The sequence below is a fragment of the Silurus meridionalis genome, chromosome 4 (genome assembly GCF_014805685.1).
Source record: "Silurus meridionalis isolate SWU-2019-XX chromosome 4, ASM1480568v1, whole genome shotgun sequence".
Taxonomy (NCBI): Eukaryota; Metazoa; Chordata; class Actinopteri; order Siluriformes; family Siluridae; genus Silurus; species Silurus meridionalis.
In genome coordinates this window covers 11,912,271-11,930,671 of record NC_060887.1, presented here as the reverse complement: position 1 = coordinate 11,930,671, position 18,401 = coordinate 11,912,271, and the positions used below count along the sequence as shown (strand labels likewise).

At 40.5% G+C, this 18,401-nt stretch overlaps 1 protein-coding gene across 1 annotated transcript; it reads right to left on the bottom strand.

Moving 5' to 3' along the window:
• Window positions 1–9,130: 9,130 nt before the first annotated feature.
• gnl1 (guanine nucleotide binding protein-like 1) lies at window positions 9,131–18,026 on the bottom strand. Its single transcript, XM_046846788.1, has 12 exons — window positions 17,788–18,026; window positions 16,331–16,484; window positions 13,486–13,622; window positions 13,174–13,325; window positions 12,483–12,554; window positions 11,555–11,747; window positions 11,345–11,443; window positions 11,069–11,251; window positions 10,544–10,722; window positions 10,262–10,436; window positions 9,874–10,014; window positions 9,131–9,502 (listed from the first exon to the last, which is right to left on the bottom strand). Exons 1-12 carry the CDS (start codon window positions 17,858–17,860, stop codon window positions 9,279–9,281), a joined length of 1,782 nt encoding a protein of 593 aa, XP_046702744.1. The 5' UTR covers window positions 17,861–18,026; the 3' UTR covers window positions 9,131–9,278.
• Between the last annotated feature and the right edge of the window lie 375 nt (window positions 18,027–18,401).

Sequence of the window (18,401 nt, the reverse complement as noted above, 5' to 3'; positions counted from 1 at the left end):
CTTTCTTGTTGGCTGTCTCTTTTTTTCAATGCTGCTTCTCCGGCCTGGGCCTTTGTGCGTCGTCCTGGTAACTCCTGATCCTCTTTTTAGTGTTGCTATGACCTTTGAACGTTGTTGTATTCATCTCCTGTCCTCACAATTGCCTCACAATTGTCCCCCCAAACATACACACACACACAGACTTTTTTTTGTTATCTGAATTCGCTATTTCATGTTTGTTGGAACTGACTTTGCACTGTCACAGCACACGATTTTACTTTCCCCTCTTTCCTTTATGCTTCGTGAAGGACACAGTGAAGCATGAAAAATGCAGGTCCTATCCTGTGTGGAATTCACACTGAGTAAGAGAGAGGGAAGAGGGAAAAGGGGGGTAAAGAAGCGTAAAGAGGAGAAAATGGTTCATTTGAAAGGTCCCAGACAGCTGAAGGAAAATAGTCTTGGGATTTTGACAATGTTATAAATCTACTTGGTGAAAGAGAGAAAAATGAGAACGAAAAGGAGAGTGAGAGAGAGAGAGAGAGAGAGAGAGAGAGAGAGAGAGAGAGAGAGAGAGAGAGAGAGAGAGAGGTGTTTTTTGTGTTTTATATCCTAGGGAAGCATTCGAGTTCATTACATCACCACATTGTGTATTATTAGTGTATTATTTTTATTTAAGTATGTGACAAAACACAATTGTTTTTTTTTATTGTTTTTTTTTTTTAAAGAGAACGATCACACAATTCTTTTGTGTCTTTTCTTTGTCACACACACACACACACACACACACACACACACACACACACACACACAGCTGTTGAGGGGCAGAGCAGTCTGATCACTCTCAGTATGTTAGGCCCGCAGAATGTTGGGAACTTGACACAAACTTACATTCCATTCATTCCCCTGCTGGAGCATTTAATCTCTCTCTCTCTCTCTCTCTCTCTCTGTTTCCATCCACACACATCTTTCCACCTCTCCACTGGCTGTCAGTGTCACATGCATGCATACGAACGCAAACACAAACACACACATACAGACCCATACACACACTACAGGTGAGATTTTCACCTTCATGCTGTCCTCCATTATAACCTTAACAGCGGGATGATTCAGGAAGATATTCCAAAAGATGTGTGTGTGTTTAAAGTGAAATAGTATCAGTTACACATGTTGTCTGGGGCCTGAGGGTGACTTGGTGACTTTGAGCTTTGTTTGTAAGAGTGCATGTGTGTGTGTGTGTGTGTGTGTGTTAGGGGAGGAAGGGGTAATGTTGAAGTGGCAGACACTAGGTGACTGCTATAACATCCCATAACCTGGATATTACAGCATATTTTACATCTCAGTCATAAAAACGAGCAACGGAAATTAGAACGAGGCACGGTTTTCCCTTTACTGAGATATAAATATGTATAAAATTCCAAACTATTTCATTCAGAAGGTTTGAATGATTTTTGAGAATTGTGTCGAAGAAGATGGAAGTTTTTTTTAAGGAGGATTTTATGAGTCAGACGCTTGAGTGTGTTGGCCATTTCGAAGCGTTCCCTGGAGGCTTTTGGGAGAGGTGAGAGAGATGTCAGGAGGTTGTAGGGTCACAGGCCCTGGGTGTTAGACTGGTGTTTAAGCAGGGGTCAGTATGGAAGTTTGGGAAAAACTCTGGTTAAAAAATATGAACATCTTGCTTGCTTATAGTGTTCAGACAGAATACGAATAATACTAATAAATGGATCAAGGGCAGACTTGTAAGTTTTTCTGCAGTACACTTTTTAAACTCTTATACTATCAGTAGTGCTCACAAACACTTCACCCACACATTGTTATCTAGACGGATAAGTACTCTTATCTGAGCATGCCCTGGTCTTTGTTACATGGTCTACATTGTAGTCTGCAAACTCCAAACCTTGAGTTATTTAATACCCGTATGATGCATTGGTTTTGGGAAAGGTAGCTGAAACTGATCCCTTGTCCTACAGCTACAGCTATTTGTCTGAATAGAACCTGCCATGAGATCTAATTTCCTTAATGAGAGAAAATGACAGAGAAATCTCTCTCTCTCTCTTTCTCTCTCTCTTTCTCTCTTTATCTCTGGACCCACCTGCTCCATTTTCCCCTTAGATTTATATATATTTTTTGGAGCCAGGACTAAATAAGTGGTTTTGGTGAGTCTCTGGCATATTCAATAGCTGCCTTGTTAGACTCATTGTCTTTGCTAATTACAGCTGCATTATTCCTCTCTCTCTCTTTTTCTCTCTCTCTCGCCCGCTCCTTCTCTCTTTTCTTCGTTCTCTGACCTGACACGACTTTCTGTAAATTACTGTAATTTTCTGCCTCTTCTGAATACGCCAAACCACCACGTGCTGCAAATTGCCGCCCACTGCTGCCGACAGGCTTGGAGCTAAAACAGGAAGGCAGGTGAGTCTGAACACACCCGGGCCTATTTTTTGATTGTCACATGGATACAGAGGTCTAATTCTGCAGCTCCAGGTATAACCTCAACTGTCTTTCTTTCTCTGCCTGAACCCCCCCTTCCCGCCATCTCTCTGGGCTGTATCTCACTCTATAGTGAGAGTAAGTGAAGTGGGGGTTGTGGGCTAACTTTTTAAATGGCTGTCATTGCAATGGAGTGAGAACCCAGGCTAAATATATCTATTGACACACAGACTCCGACTTCCAAACAGGGACAGAGTAAACACACACACACACACACACACACACACACACACACACACACACACACACTCATGGGCAATCAAATTATGCACACAAATGTCTGAGAACCAAATAAAGAAAAATAGATTGTAATTTAACCATTTATTGTAATAGAGAAAACAACAAAAAAGAAAAAGAGGGACATGTTTACATGAATACTATCCACATACAAGGTATGAAGCTCCTAATGAAGGCTTCCTATCGTCGCCTGTGAATATGCAAATTTAAAACTGCTGATTTTGGACCTTCAGAATGGCCAAACTAAAAGTGAAACTCACAACAGCCAAGACATCTAATAACCTCCCTTCTTTAAGATGCAACTCTGGTCACTAATTTCACTTTGTGCAAATATAATTCGTTACTGTACTTAAGTAGCTTTTCGCACATTTTTCGTGTATTTTACTGGTGTTTCCATTTGGGGGAGACTTTTACTTTGAATTTACCTCATTTTCAAGTCAAATATTTGACTTTTTACTCAACTAGATTTAAGGAAATCAGTCGTTCCTATTTATTTATAAGTGAATAAAAACATAAAAGGAATATTACAGTTTAAATGCTTTCAAATTCTCCATATCTCAATCCAATAGAGCTTCTGCCAGACAAGCTGCCCCACCACAGATCTTACGAGACATGGCTTTGGTTTCCACAGCACACCTTCAGAAGTCTTGAGTCCAGACCTTGATGAGTCAGCTGTTTTGACAGCACGAGGGGATCTTCTCAATATTAAAATAAAGGTAACATGCCAAATCACCCAGCTGTCATCCAGATGTTCCTCAATTAGTCAGGTCTATTGGTATTACTTGGCCTGTTACTAATTCACATTGCCTCAAGCCCAAAAAAGTCAAGTGCACCACACCTGTTTGTGTCTTTTATAGTCTTCGTAGTGTAGTGTCTCATTCTTTTTCATTCCTTTTTTTGTCATTTGTCTGAGATTTGACGTTTTTTAAGTTGGTCCCGAAATATATGTACACAATTCACTTTCACTCAAGTTCACTGCCTTATGTATCTGACTTTAAATAAACAATCTTGGCAGTTTGTCACCAGTAAGTGAAACTGGACCATTACCATGTCCTATTGTTTAACACTGATCATCTAACAACGTCATCCTGACACCACTTCTTCTTTCGGCTGCTCCCGTTAGGAGCCGCCACAGCGGATCATCAGTCTCCATAACAGTCACCGTGACACGTTTACCATTATTCTAACTCTTCTCCATCCTTAGACCCTGGTGTCATGTTGGACAAGTGTGGCACCATAATGGTGGATTAAATGGATTTTTCCACTGAGGAAGATCAGCGGTATGTAAACATGGTATCTAATAGTGATATAATAACAGAATAAGTCGAGTCACAGAGACTCTGAGAGAAATATATTGCATTGTTCGTTGGTTGAGTTCACTGTCATTTTGCTTGTTTTTTTGATAATTATGAATTTATTTATTTGTAAGATGTTTTGAGTTATTTATTTATGTGTGTGTGTGTGTGTGTGTGAGTGTAAAAGTATAGGGACACCTGACTTTTTCCAGCCATACATTTCTTCCCAAACTGTTACCATGAAGTTTGAGGCGCACAATTGTATAGGATGTTTTGTTCAAAATTGTACCGCAGTGCACAAATCCAGCTACATAAAGATATAGTTTACACGGGTTGGAGTGAAAGATCTTGAGTGGTCTGCTATTGAGCTTTAATCTCAACCCTATTGAACACCTTTGGAATGAATGTGAACTCTGGCTGCCCCCAGGTTTCCTCACCTCACATACATCAGTACCTGACTTTACCTACACCATTGTGGCTGAATGAGCAGAAATCTCCACAACCACACTTCAAAATGTAGTGGAACATCTTCCCAGAAGAGTGGAGCAAAATGAACCTACAGAACTGGAAACTAAATGTGGAATGAGATGTTCAAAAGGCGCATACGAATGTTGGTCAGGTGTCCACAAACTTTAGTCTATCTATCTATCTATCTATCTATCTATCTATCTATCTATCTATCTATCTATCTATCTAATGTATTAAATTAAATTGTATATACAGGTGCATTTCAATAAATCAGAATATCGTTAAAAAGTTGATTTAGCTTATTTTATTTAGTTTATTTAATAATCCAACTAAGAACCAGACTGAGACCATTTAAAGGCTCAGAAAACGTTTGCAGGTGTTTGGATTTATTGAGCTGATTAGAGTGGGACACCACGAGTCTCCAGAATTGAACTTTTTTACAATATTAAAATTTTCTAAAATACTGAATTTTGGGTTTTCATTAGTTGTAAACCATAATCATCAAAATGAAAAGAAATAAACAATTGAAATATATCAGTCTGTGTGTGATGCATCTATACAATACACGAGTTTCATATTTTGTATTGAATTACTAAAATAAATCAACTTTTTAATGATATTCTAATTTATTATATGGGATGCACCTGTATATGTTTAATTTATAAATATGAAAGGAACTTGAATTGCACAGGGTGTCCCCAAAAGAAAAAAAAAACAAAACTTTTTTTTGGAGAGTTCCAGTATAAACAGTACATCAGGTTCCACACAATGCCTCTGTACAGGCAAACAAACCCGACTAGAAAATTGCAGAAGAGATGATTTAGTGGATGTTGGGACTTACATGTGGATCCGATTATTAGCTTTATTGTTTTGCTAATTCAGCTAGGAACAAAATTTGAATAATATGCTAAAAATGAATCTGTATCGCCCCCTGGCTGTGTACCTGATGTATAAACTGTGGTCATGTCAGACTCGGGAGTTTCTTAGTTACCTTAAAAAGACGTATTTTCTTTTCCAGTGCACCACAATCAACTCATGTGGGTCAAATCAGGAGCGTCAAAAAGACACAAAACTGTGCCGTAAGGACAGTTCCTACAATTTAACCAGAAGTAGAATGTTGTATGGTTTAGCCTGTTGTCTGTGTTAACTGCTGTTTACGGTTCGGCTGAGGTTTATACAAACTCAGACGTTGGTAACACGATGCTTTCGGTTAATTACCCCATCGCATTTGACTAATTTATATGGAATGGATGGCATGTGTGTGTGTTTGAGAAAAGCGCCGTAATGGTGTCAGAGTGTTGTTTGAAACGTTATGGGAACGGCAGAATGTTCTATGTCTCACTCCACCCTAATGCACTGCGTATGGCCTGTGCTGGCACGACCGAAAGCTTCTCGAAGAATGCGACACGCCAGAATTTAATTTGTGCAGTTTATAGGTTCTGCGCCGAGCGAAACACGAGAGCAGCTCTGGGAACATAGCGATCGTGAGCGGCCAATCGAATTTACACTAACTACAGGAAATTAGGTCATTTTCAATTTGGCTGCTTTGTGTGCATGTGTTGTGGCGGTGGTGGGGGGAGGTAAGGAGGAAGACGGGTGGTCACAGGTGATTTGTATTGGAATCAAGAACAAATTATAGACATGACCACACATAATAAATAATAAAATAAAAAAAATAAAAAACACCGGGAAAATAAACACTGGAGCATGTGACCGTTAAATGAATTGTCCAATCAAATATGAATTACGTCGTGTGCCATATGCAAAAGTTTACTCAACACTTATCCTGAGGGGGAAAACTCTAGAACTGTAGGTTTATTATGATTTATATGCAGTCCAATATGTGTAATCGTGTATATAGACAAGATTTTTTTTCTCTGATCAGAACTGGAGTTCTGGAAACTACTTGTGCACATCATAAAAGCAATCTCTCAATGCTTTGAACAAATTGCGAGCGCTTTGGCACGTTCATTAAATTGATTGCGTACAATTGCATGCTGTTTCCAGCATTATCGTTGTTTATGTCATGTTGATCAGAATCCAGTAAACAACCCCCTTCCCCCAATTTACTAGGGTTCGAATCTCGCGCGCCCCCCACTGGTTTATCGCGGAATTGCATTCACCACAGAACTAATTTGTTTGGCTGATTTTCCCGGTCTCTCGCGGCTAGCACGATAGACCGTAAAACTAATGGAGTTTAAAATTGAAATAATAAAATTTATTAATACAAATAGAATTATTCATTATAAATTGAAGTAAAATGTTAATACAGGACAGTACCGTATACATAAAATAGCATTTTCGGGGTGGCGTCCGTTTATCGCGGTTTTGGAACGTAACCCCCGCGATAAAAGAGGGATTACTGTATATCTTACTACTTTCACCTGAATAGTCTGGGTTTTTTTTTTTAAGTTCTCGGAGCATTTTTCGACTCGTCCTTAATATTTGCATTCTCAAAACAATTTGTGCAAACAGCATAATACATTGAATGTCTTGCAAAAGCCTGTACTTTTGTCAAAATCCTTAGTACATCTCTCAAAGTTTAGTATTTGTGTCTATGAACATATAATTCAATATAAATATAACACACAATAATCAGAATAAGTTCTTTTGACATTGTTCACAAACAAGATCGTCAAAATGTCATGTCAGCATGATGCCGCACACTTTCAGTATTTCCTGATATAAACTGTGGTTTGGATGACAGCGATTGAGATTGAATTTCTTCTGTACGGCGTATATGAATTTCCACAGCACAAATTTATATATTTGACAGCATTTTTGATGGATATTGATTGCAAGAGACCGGACAGGATTTAAACTTTTACCGTACTGTAACAGTGTTCGTTCGTTTCTTGCTTGTTCCTCCATCTACAGAATTGTAATTCCGTGTTTTGCTCCGTCGTTCGCCAACTGAAGGTTACCGAGATCCACCTATTTTAGAGATCTAGTTGATTATTGGTTGATCTGATGCAGTACACTCGCCTTCATTGGTGACCTTCATCTGCACAATTCATCGATTCTTTCAGACTTCGTTCTTTGTTGCCGTTATTTCATCACCCACTCTTCCAGGAAAGCTTTCCTTCGTAGTATCCTGCAGCATGGCTGTGGGGATCGGTGTTGCACAAAGAGGGATGGGGACACATGCTAGGAAGTCTGGGGGTACAGTTAGTAATCCATTCCCCCCAAAGGTTTTCATTGTGGTTAAGATCCTTTCTCTGTGCAGACTCTCCCACACCAACATTGGAAAACAAGGTTTTTACAAACACATACTGTCATGCTGGAATGGTTTGGGTCCCTTAGATCCACTGAAGAAACCATAAAATTGTGTGCTCACACATTTTTGGCAACCTTTTAGAAAAGATCCACGATTGGATCTGAGAGAACTGCATATATAAAGCGTCAAAACAAGTGCAAGCTCGTGTTCCCAGTTTTCCCAGAGTTTTATGCATGAAAAATTGGAGGAAAATAATCCTTAGATACCAGCATTCACTATCCATAATATTTAAGTGCGTGTAGTACAATATAATGTCCCATAAATAAATATATCTCGGCATGGTGCGCATCTTCCACGACGACTCGTTCATTTCTAACCTACTCGAAAAGAATTCCTAATCTTGCATAGTGTCGCTTAGTGATAAGCACAGGCACAGGCAACCCCACAATACAAATCCCCTGCATCAGCCCCATCCAGACTGGCCCTGATAGAAATCTATAATCAGGTAACAAAATATCACCTCCATTACTTAAAAACTGGTCACCCAACCCCCCACCATTATCCTATACAGCTAATAATCTGCAAGATATTAGTTGCTCATTCTACAAAATTGTACTTAATCAAATGATCAGATTAGCTCCATTATCAAGAAATAAAAAAAAATACCTTTGAGAACGGAATGTCATGGACTCGGAAAAGGCGGGAATTACGCAGTTCCTTTCGAACGCGTTCCTCGTTAATGCTCGCATCGCACTGAGCTGTGTAAATACGGACGTCTTACATTACAAAGACGTCACTGCCTTCGAAAGATGCATGCGGGATTATTACTATTTTTTTTTTTTTTTAAACGCAGCGTATATTTTTCCAACTCCGACATGACGATGTCTCCAGGAGGCATCGATTTCATATTCCGGTCACACCCTTGCGTTTGTTGAGATTGATTCAGGAATACTGAAAAGCTCCTTCCTGATTTAACAAGTGCTTTAAAGATCTATTCTATACTCCCTCTTATTGTCTTCTGCTCGATTTCTATGTCATTGCTGGCTTTTGTATTTACTTATGTCCCTTATATGCCCCTGGCGTATTCGTCCTAACGCTGCATGCAGGGTCTTGCAGCACCAAGGCACCGTTTGTCTTTTCTCTTTACCGGTGACCTTCTGATGACCTTTTGCTAATAAACTCACAGATTCTTGATCAATCAACGATTGTACTCGGTACGCAGTCTGCGCAACTGGCTGACTGTAATTACATTCAGGCTTAACTCTCACATATGAGAACAAAATCACAGGCATGAAACAATGCTGAAAAGGGTATAGAGGTGCGCACACACACACACACACACACACACACACACACACACACACACACACACACACACACACACACACACACACACACACACACACACACACACACACACACACACACACACAGAGGCAAGAAAATCTTGAGGAGTGCAACCTCTGAAAGTTTCATTGAAAGCTTCGGTACTTAACAGACCATTAAAGTAACTTGAACAGAGTTGTACAGAGACGCAGATGAGAGGAATTTGAGAGATGAAGACTGAGATGACAGAATGAGCAGCTCCTCGCTCCTCACTCACACTCGATCTCTCCCAGCTGGCCGAACAGGCTCAGGCTGTGGGCTTTGCCTTTTGTGTCGGTCCGCGCACTTTCGTCCTCGTCGTCCGCGTCGGCGTCCTCGTCATCGTCTGCGTCACAGTCGTCTTCCTCGTCCATCCCTTCGTTCTCTTTGTCCTCAGGTCTTTGTCCCTGCAGAGTGAAGATATCTGCCAAATCTGGATGGGACTCCCATTTATCTGGAAAAAAAAAAAATATATATATATTTTTACTAAATATTTTAATATTGTACTGCATAAATAAAATAAAATAAAATAAATAAAGAGGTTTGAGGCAACATTAGAGATGGGAGGAATGGGTTGAAATCTAAGGCTACTTAAAAACAAAACAAAAACAAAAACTATATAAATATATAAATTATTAAATGGTCAAACTGAAATATTATTTATATATTTATATATATTATATTTTTGTTAGACCATTTTTTTATTCAAAATATAAATACATAAATATAAGAGGCCAAATTAACACCTTTAACGCAACACATTTAGTCATGTATGTATGTATATACATACTGTATATATAAAAATAAATTATTTTTTTTTTATACCTTTGCTCTGTGTGTATCCTGGTGGCCGCAAGCACAGACATAATTGTCCATTCACTGCCAAACGCAGCAGGCTGTTAGCGGCTCGATAAACATCATTCCGTGCTGCCTTTGCTGTCTTATAACGTCTTTTCTCTGCCCACGCTGTTCATTCCAAAATAAGAGCAACAGAAGGGAAGCGTTAGTGAGAAATATGTCCTCGTTATCTCAGCAATCAACAGAAACTCTGGTGCCAGCTTCTCTGAACCCATTAAAATGTATGTACGTAGCCAACACACAAACGGCTGGACAACAGGAAGTTTTAATTTTGTGCTTTACACTAAAAGATTCTGTAATTCTCCAAATGATATCAGCTACCGGTTTTCCAAACCCTAATTTGGTCAGTCCTTACCTTCACACACATCCCAGGCTGTCCAGACGCAAGTGCCAGGAGTGTCTGACGTGTCGGTACTCTTGTCTGGGTGTGTGATTTTCAGTACTGACAGGAATGGACTGCGCTCACACAGGTATCCCACTGAGCTGTAGGGTTCCTGCACCTGGGCTACTGGGTAAATACCAGCCAGAACCTGAAAGGGGCAAAGATCAACATTAACGTCTCCAAAAAATAGTGTTTGTCCTGCATTTTTTTGCAACACCACATACTCTGTGTGTGTGTGTGTTTGTTTCACTTTACCTGTAGTTGTTTGCTGACGTGAGACGGGAAGACGAGTCCAGGACAGTCGCACAGTTTAACAGTTGGGGTCAGGTAGTAGGTCTGGAAATACTTTGTGTGACCAGGATTTCGAGACACACTCACAACCTTCTGACCAACCAAACTATTCAACACTGAAGACTTTCCTACATTAGGAAACCCTGCAGATAAATAACAAAACCAAAAAACATTACATTAAGCAGCGACATACACAATATGGCCAAAAAGTAATGGAAAGGCCAGCAAATAGAGAAAGAAAGGATCTGTTCATGATCCAAAGCATGATCCATTCTGTCTGCCAATTTACTGAATAATCTATCCAGTCAAGTATGTATGTACGTGTGTATGTATAATACAAAAACAAAAAGGCAATTGGATTTGGTTTTGGCGTTCCATTACTATAGGAAAGATCACTGGGAAACTTACTGACCAGATTAAACTATTTCTTTTTTTTTTTTTACCCCAATGATAGTGTGTGTGTGTGTGTGTGTGTGTATACACTGTTACCTATACAGCCTAACGTCAGAACTCCATCTTTGTAAAGTTCTCGTGTAGGGCTGGTCAGCTCCATGGCGACATCAGTGTGGTGTTCCATCAACACTCTCCCCGTCCTGTCATCACACCCCTCGCCATCTGGTCCTACAGCCAGTGCATCCCTATGTATCTTCTTTTCCCAGCTACTTAAATCCACTGTTAAACAAATAAAAACATTACACATCTATCCCTGCTGGATTTAACTGCTGCTAAATGGTAACAAAAGCGTGTAGAGAAAAAAAAAAAAACCTTTTCCTGCCGTGATCTTCTGACATGCCCTCAGAATTTGGATCGGTCCTTCTGTCTGGCTCCACCCACACCTTTTCCTCATCCGCTTTTTCTTCAACACTGCAGATGAAAAATAGAAATGCGGATTAAAAAAACAAAACTGGAACGACTGAAAATGTTCTCTACAATTCGAATACTACAACAAAAGCTCTAATTTCGGTGTGCTCTTACAGCTGCTGGTGGATTGTCCAGAATTTGAGGTGAAGCACACGCACTGCAGGTGAGGAAAGTGATTGCTCAGGTAGTGTTTCCATGCCAACACGAGCGGCGCGGGGCAGAGGTCGACCTTGTTCAGCACCACGATTACCTGCTTCTGCAGTTCACCTGTGATGTAGTGATACAGAGCAGGGGGAATCTGCAGCACCTGAACACACAGAGGAAGGGCAGATTATTATAGTGGATCGAGGCTCGTTTCTGACAGACGCAAATCAATTCGTTTCTCTCAAAACGGGAAAAAACAAGAACATTATAACTCTGCATTATCCTGGTTCAGACCGGGTACGACCTAGTCAGATTTCTAAAACTTCAACATGTAGAAGACACCTAAAAAAAAACATGTTTCAAACACAAGATGATTACAAGATGTCAACTGTATGGACATGGTATTGACTTTTCCAGCTGCACATGTTACTTCACCATAAAGTTGGAGGCACGATTGTAGAAAGTGTCTTTAGATGTGGTACCATTCAATTTTCCCTTCATTTGGAGACCCAAAATGATCCTGTGCACAAAGCTAGTTCCATTAACATCTGGGTTGGAGTGGAAGCTCTTAAGTGGTCTGCTATAGAGCTCGGACTTCAACCCTATCAAACAACTATGGAATGAAATTTGGAACACTGGCAGCACCCCAGGGCTCCTCACCTCAGCTCACGTCACAACCTGAACTTACACTCTCGTGGCTGAATGGGCGCACATTTCAAAATCCTGTAGAACATCTTCCCAGAAGAGTGGAGGTTGTTTTAACAGCAAATGGGGACTAAATGTGGAATGGGACGTTCCACGGCCAAAGGGAACTCCAGAAGCTAATTCAGATCTGTAATGAGATCCGTTAGCTCCACCTGCTGACGCGACACACACACATGATTAACAAAGCACTCACCGGGTGTCTGATATCCACAATAAGCAGAACGACATCGGACATCTCCAATACTCTCCATAACTGTCTCCATGTCTGAGGAAGAGAACGAAATTCGACATTCAGAAAGAGAGCGAGGAATATGGGATATGGATATGGTGTCAATGTCTAAATAACGCAAGTAAGATAAAAAAAAAAATCCTTTACATTAAGAGCTTCGGATAAGAGTAATACTAAATAAGAGAGAGAAAATAAGACTCTTAAAATGAACAAGTAATTTGTGCTCTTTTTAGAAAAATGTAAAAAAAAATTTTATTGCTGAAATTGCAAAAACGGTAACCGCACTGTACAGTGATTTAGTTTTAAACGATCCCAAATGTTGGAAACTTTGTTTTTTTTTTGTTTTTTTTTTTATGGCCCGAATCATCTCCTCACCCCTCGCCGTTCCCACCCAGTTCCTCCATTTTTCATTCTTCTGTCTTTACCTGTCTAGAGCGCTTTAAAGTTCGGCGGGCGGTGCGACAGTAATAATGGTCCGTGGGAAACTCTGTGTTCCGTGTATAGTAGTTAGATTAATTTTTTGTAATTGAATTACTCGAGTTACTAATAGGATTTAGAGGAGTGGGTGCTACATATTTTTTCTCAAACTCCTGACTCTGACTGCAGTGACAAAACAACAACATCAACAAAAAAAACAAAAAACAATCCAACCAACCTCCAGATTGTGTTCAAAATGGCTGAGGGTGTCAGAAGAATTCTTGGAACGAAGAGCCTTCAGAAATTCATCAAACACCACCTTTTCCTTCCGCAACAGCTCCTCTCTGCACATCCCATAATTCCATGCGGGCCTTCGTGGGAAATCCAGCCCTGAAATTGGGAACAAAAAAGTATGTATGTAAACTAGAAGTAGGAACGACGAACGATGTGCTGTTTCGTGACCGTTAACATGGCTGACATTGATTTAAAGAAGCTCCATGAACTCTCAATGAGCTCAACTTTTAAAAGAATAAATATAGCAGGTAAAAACCTTGGTCTTCGGGGTAGACATCTTGAAAGTCCATCTCTAGTTCCCTCTCAGGTACTGCTTGCAGTATTTTCTCTCTGGCCATTCTCTTCCCCTTCTCCACCTCCTCGATCCTGTCCTTCTCGAAGTGTAGCTGAAACCTGAACAGAAAAGGCATTTTGGCTCACTCCCGGCTCTGTCTATCCCACAAGGACATTTAGACCAACGGTTTCACCCATTGTTTACACACACACACACACACACACACACACACACACACACACACACACACACACACACACACACACACACACACACACACAGACAGAGAGAGACTTTGTCTTGATCAGACAGTAGCAGTCTCAGTCTGCTACTTCTTTCTCATCAAAACCAAACATTAATGAAGGAGGGGGAAAAAACAACATGGGTTGAAAAATAGTGCAGATAGATGTTAAGTGTGCCTTTTCTCTCAGCCAAACAACAACAGACTTTTTAAGCTACAGAGTGAAGATGTGGGATTTGCATGTTTCCCTGTGCACTTGTGTGTATGCATTATGATTAAAAGGAAGTTATGAGGGCATAAGAGTCATATTTTGTGTTATAGCCAAAACCCTGAGGTAACGATATAACACAGTGCCAGCTAAGCAGAGGTGGCAAAAGTACTTCATTCACTCGAATAGAAGTACAGATACTTTTAAAGGTCTCTGGTAAAAGATGAAGTACTGACTGAAGTTTGGGTGCTGACTTTTTAAGTAAAAAGTAGCCATTACTATTAACTGTTTTAGTGTCACACTGGTAACTGGTTTGGGAGCCTCGAATCATATTAATATAGAAGAATTTCAAATGTTGTTGTCTAATGAATGTATCCAGGCTGAACTTCCACCTTATAGAACACAAGCAGAGAAAAGATGGTGATCAGGAAGGTCTCAGCTCTCAGTCATGTTCATGCCACTGACTCCCTCAGTCTCATCCACGTTAACCCCAGAGTTCTTGTAACCTCCTGCCTCCTCACTGTTGGCTTTGTGATCTAGTCTTCATCTGTGGTGTGTGAGAGCCAGGAAATGATACACCAGCGGTATATTGAAAAAGTGGCACAATGACAAGAAATAGTTTGAGGGACTAAAAAAAAGTGTCACATTTTGTCAAATAGATTAACGAGTATGTAACGAGTAATGAGTCTGTAACAAGTAACAAGTCTGTAATGAGTCTGTAACGAGTAAGTAATAACTCTGTAATGAGTCAGTAACGAGTAAGTAACGAGTCGGTAACGAGTAATGAGTCAGTAACGAGTAACAAGTCTGTAATGAGTGTAACGAGTCTGTAACGAGTAACGAGTCTGCAACGAGTAACGAGTCTGCAACGAGTAACGAGTCTGCAACGAAAATTTAAGAAGTAGGAAGTACAGATATTTGTGTAAAAAATGTAAACTGAAAGTAAAAAGTTGTCCGAAAAATAAATAATGAAGTAGTGATACCAGAAAAATCTACTCAAGTACAGTAAATAAGTATTTGTACTTCAGTACTTCCCACCTCTGCAGCCAAGATTAGATATTTTGGAGCTGTTCTGAGGCTCTTACGTTGATGAATTCTGAATTACCAGGACATTTCGCCTGAAACATGGTTGCCTTTGAAAAAGGAGGTAAAAATTTTACAATAGAGAGTCGCATTAAACAAGACAAGAAATCAAACTTGCTTTCAAATAAAGACAGGAGGCTACAACTTGAACTAAACAAAATAAATCTAAAGAAGCATACAGCACTCAGGCATGTAGGAGGGGGATCACTCCAATTCAAGTGTTTCATATTTCAAGCAGAGATATAAAGAAATAAATTGCCCGAAATTGGAGGACGGAGACTAAAGGAAACGCGCCTGTACGTGATCGAACTAATCAGTTTCCTTTGTTGCAGTGACGAGTGAAGGGGATGAAGCGGGGAGAAAAAAGTGCATCGGGAGCAAACGAGTGTGTGTGTGTGTGTGTGTGTGTGTGCGTGTGTGGCTCAAAACGCTGAAGGTAAGGTATTTACTAACTAAACAGGAAGTACACGAACAGAAGAGGAATCAAAATCAATATTTTGGCTGGAAAACAGCCAATTCTTTTAGGTAGACCTGTACAGCTTTTGAAGGCTCTTGGCAGGTAGGTTGGTCCAAACATATTGGAGAACTAACCACAGATCTGTTGTGTATGTAAGCTGCCTCAAACCCTTGTCTCGTCATGTTATCCCAGACAGACTCAATAATGGTAAAACCAGGGCTCTGTGAGGACCATCAGTTCCAAGACTCCTTCATCTTCTCCACACCGAAGATCGTTCTTAATGTAGGTGTAGGGTCGTTATCCTGCTGCTTGTGTTTCTCAGCATTAAGGACACCTCCACCATGCTTCACTGTCGCCTGCTGGCACTCGTTATTGTACCAATCTCCAGCCAATATTAACAGTTTTGGCACATCAGTCTAGAGCTGGATAGGGATACTTTTTGCACCACAGAATTTCTTGCTGCAATTCTTTCATAAAGACCAGATTTCTACAGTGTACCAGGGTCTTTAAGTTTGGGGTCTTTCATCTGCTTCATTAAATTTCCTTGGCTGACCACTGAGTCTAGTGTCCTCAAAACCACTAGTTTCTTAGTGCTTTTTAAAAATAGCTTAAAAAAGGGAAATTGATGCTGGTTTTCTTCTGCTTGCTCACTTTCTAAACTGGTAAGATTTTAATTGTTTATTTTTGTCTTTTAGAAATCGCACGGCACCGTTCATTTGCGCAAATACAGAAGTGATTACACTCTGGAAGGCGCTGTATATTGCACTCAGATCGTGCTTGTGTGTTAAAGTAACTCGAACTGACGAAGCGACAATTTGCGAATTAGCGCTTTGCTCACCTGTTCGGATCGTATCTGCTGTGTCTGGTGCCAGGCTGGTGGTTGATCTTCTTAATGTCGGACGTCTCGCTGTCTGATGTGTCCGACTGCCTGTCCCGTCTCATGGCTCTCTCGAGACTCGCGTTCCGGCTACCCTGAGCCAAACCTGGATCACCTTTACAATCACACACACATTACACGATCATAACCTACATTCTTAAAAGAGCGGATTTTATTCGATGGCATTCGAATCGTCTTACAATTATGACCCTAGTAACAGACAGGAAGGTGGATCTAGCTGAAGCGCACATCTTGAATCAGTTTGAGGGCATTGAGGCTGGCAAAAGCCTTAGATTGCCTCTAGCGTCTGTTACGTTGCGCATAACGCACTAAAACCCCCCCACCCTCGCTGATGCTCATGGATTCAAATTCACCTGCCTTTCAGCATTATGGAAGATTTTTTTACCATTAGTTTGAATACAGGAATGGGCTTCCTCTTTTCCTCCTTCCTGGTGGCTCCATCCTCAGCATTCTCCTACCAATACCCCATGTCCCTCCTCTGCACATGTCCAAACCATCACCTTGTCTTCAAGACGTCCTACATGTGCTGTCCCTCTAATAAACTAATTTCTAATCCTGTCCATCCTTCTCACTCCCAACGAAAACCTCAACATCTTCAGCTCTGCTACCTCCAGCTCCACCTCCTGTCTTTTACTCAATGCCACTGTCTCTAATCCATACAACATCCCAGGTCTCACCACAGTCCTATAAACTTTCCCTTTCACTCTCACAGATACTCTTCTATCACAAATCACTCTTGTCACTCTTCTCCACCCACTCCATCCTGCCTACACTCTTTTCTTTACTTCTCTAACACACTCTCCATTACTTTGCACTGTTGATCCCAGGTACCTGAACTCCTCCACCTTCTCCACCTCTTCTCTCTGCAACCGCACCACTCCACTGTCCTCCCTCTCATTCACACACATGTACTCTGTCTTACTCCTACTGACTTTCAATAATAAAAGCAAAATGGATCCAAACTACAATTGTACAGTAAAAAGACTTGAGAATGAACGCAGTGATAATCAGAGTCACTGCGAGTAGAAATCAATAGCAGACCTAGAAAGGTGTTTTAATAGGAGATATGATTCATATACATTGACGTTTGAGGTGAATTTGTTATTACTTTTCTTCAACTCCAACTACACAGTAAAACGTTTTAAGCGTGTCTCAATACAGGACATGGTTTTATACGCGAGTCATGACACACACATATATATATTTGTTTACCAATAAACATACCCGTAAGTGCATGATTAGACGCACAAAACAAAACAAAACAGCGGCTGTCTTGACGCAGTGTTTTTTCACGCACATCAGGTTAGCCGCTAAGCTACTAGGCTCGCTAGCATGCATACATATACACACACACGCACTCACGTGCGCGCACACACACGATTTGACGCCATGCTCACCTCTCTTTTTCTGTCGCTTCATCTGTAGTTGGTTCTTTTTCTGTTTGTTACTGAAGGGCTTCTTCCGCGGCATTTTGACTATGCGATTTAATGCAATTATGACCTAACTCCTTCACTCACTCACTGTTTATACTGAACTTTCCTCCTGTGACGTCATAAAGCCACACGGACCGTACCACCGGTTAATTCTTTTTATCTTTCTTTCTTCCTATTCCGCATTAACGACACACGTAGTGCCCGTAATACTCGCACAGAATCCAAAACCCCCAACAATAAACCAGTTTGAACGTTTAATCCTGCCTAAAATGGAGAAAACTCGAGGCACTACCAAAATAATCCCCCCCCCCCGCACATAACGCTGAATGGTAGCGCCCATTAATTTAAAAACCCAAGCGGCGCGTGATCGTGTTGGAAAGAATCGGATCGTTTTATTGACTCGGTTCTTTGATTCTCGTTCATCATAATGCACGAATAATTTTTTTTTTGCAATATAGCTCATTTCGTTCCTTTGAACAGAAATAAAATAAAATGTTACTGTTCAATAAGCAGACCCCCCTATACACGTACAGATCCAATAATTTATATACAGTATGCACAGAATCGATGGGAGTCAA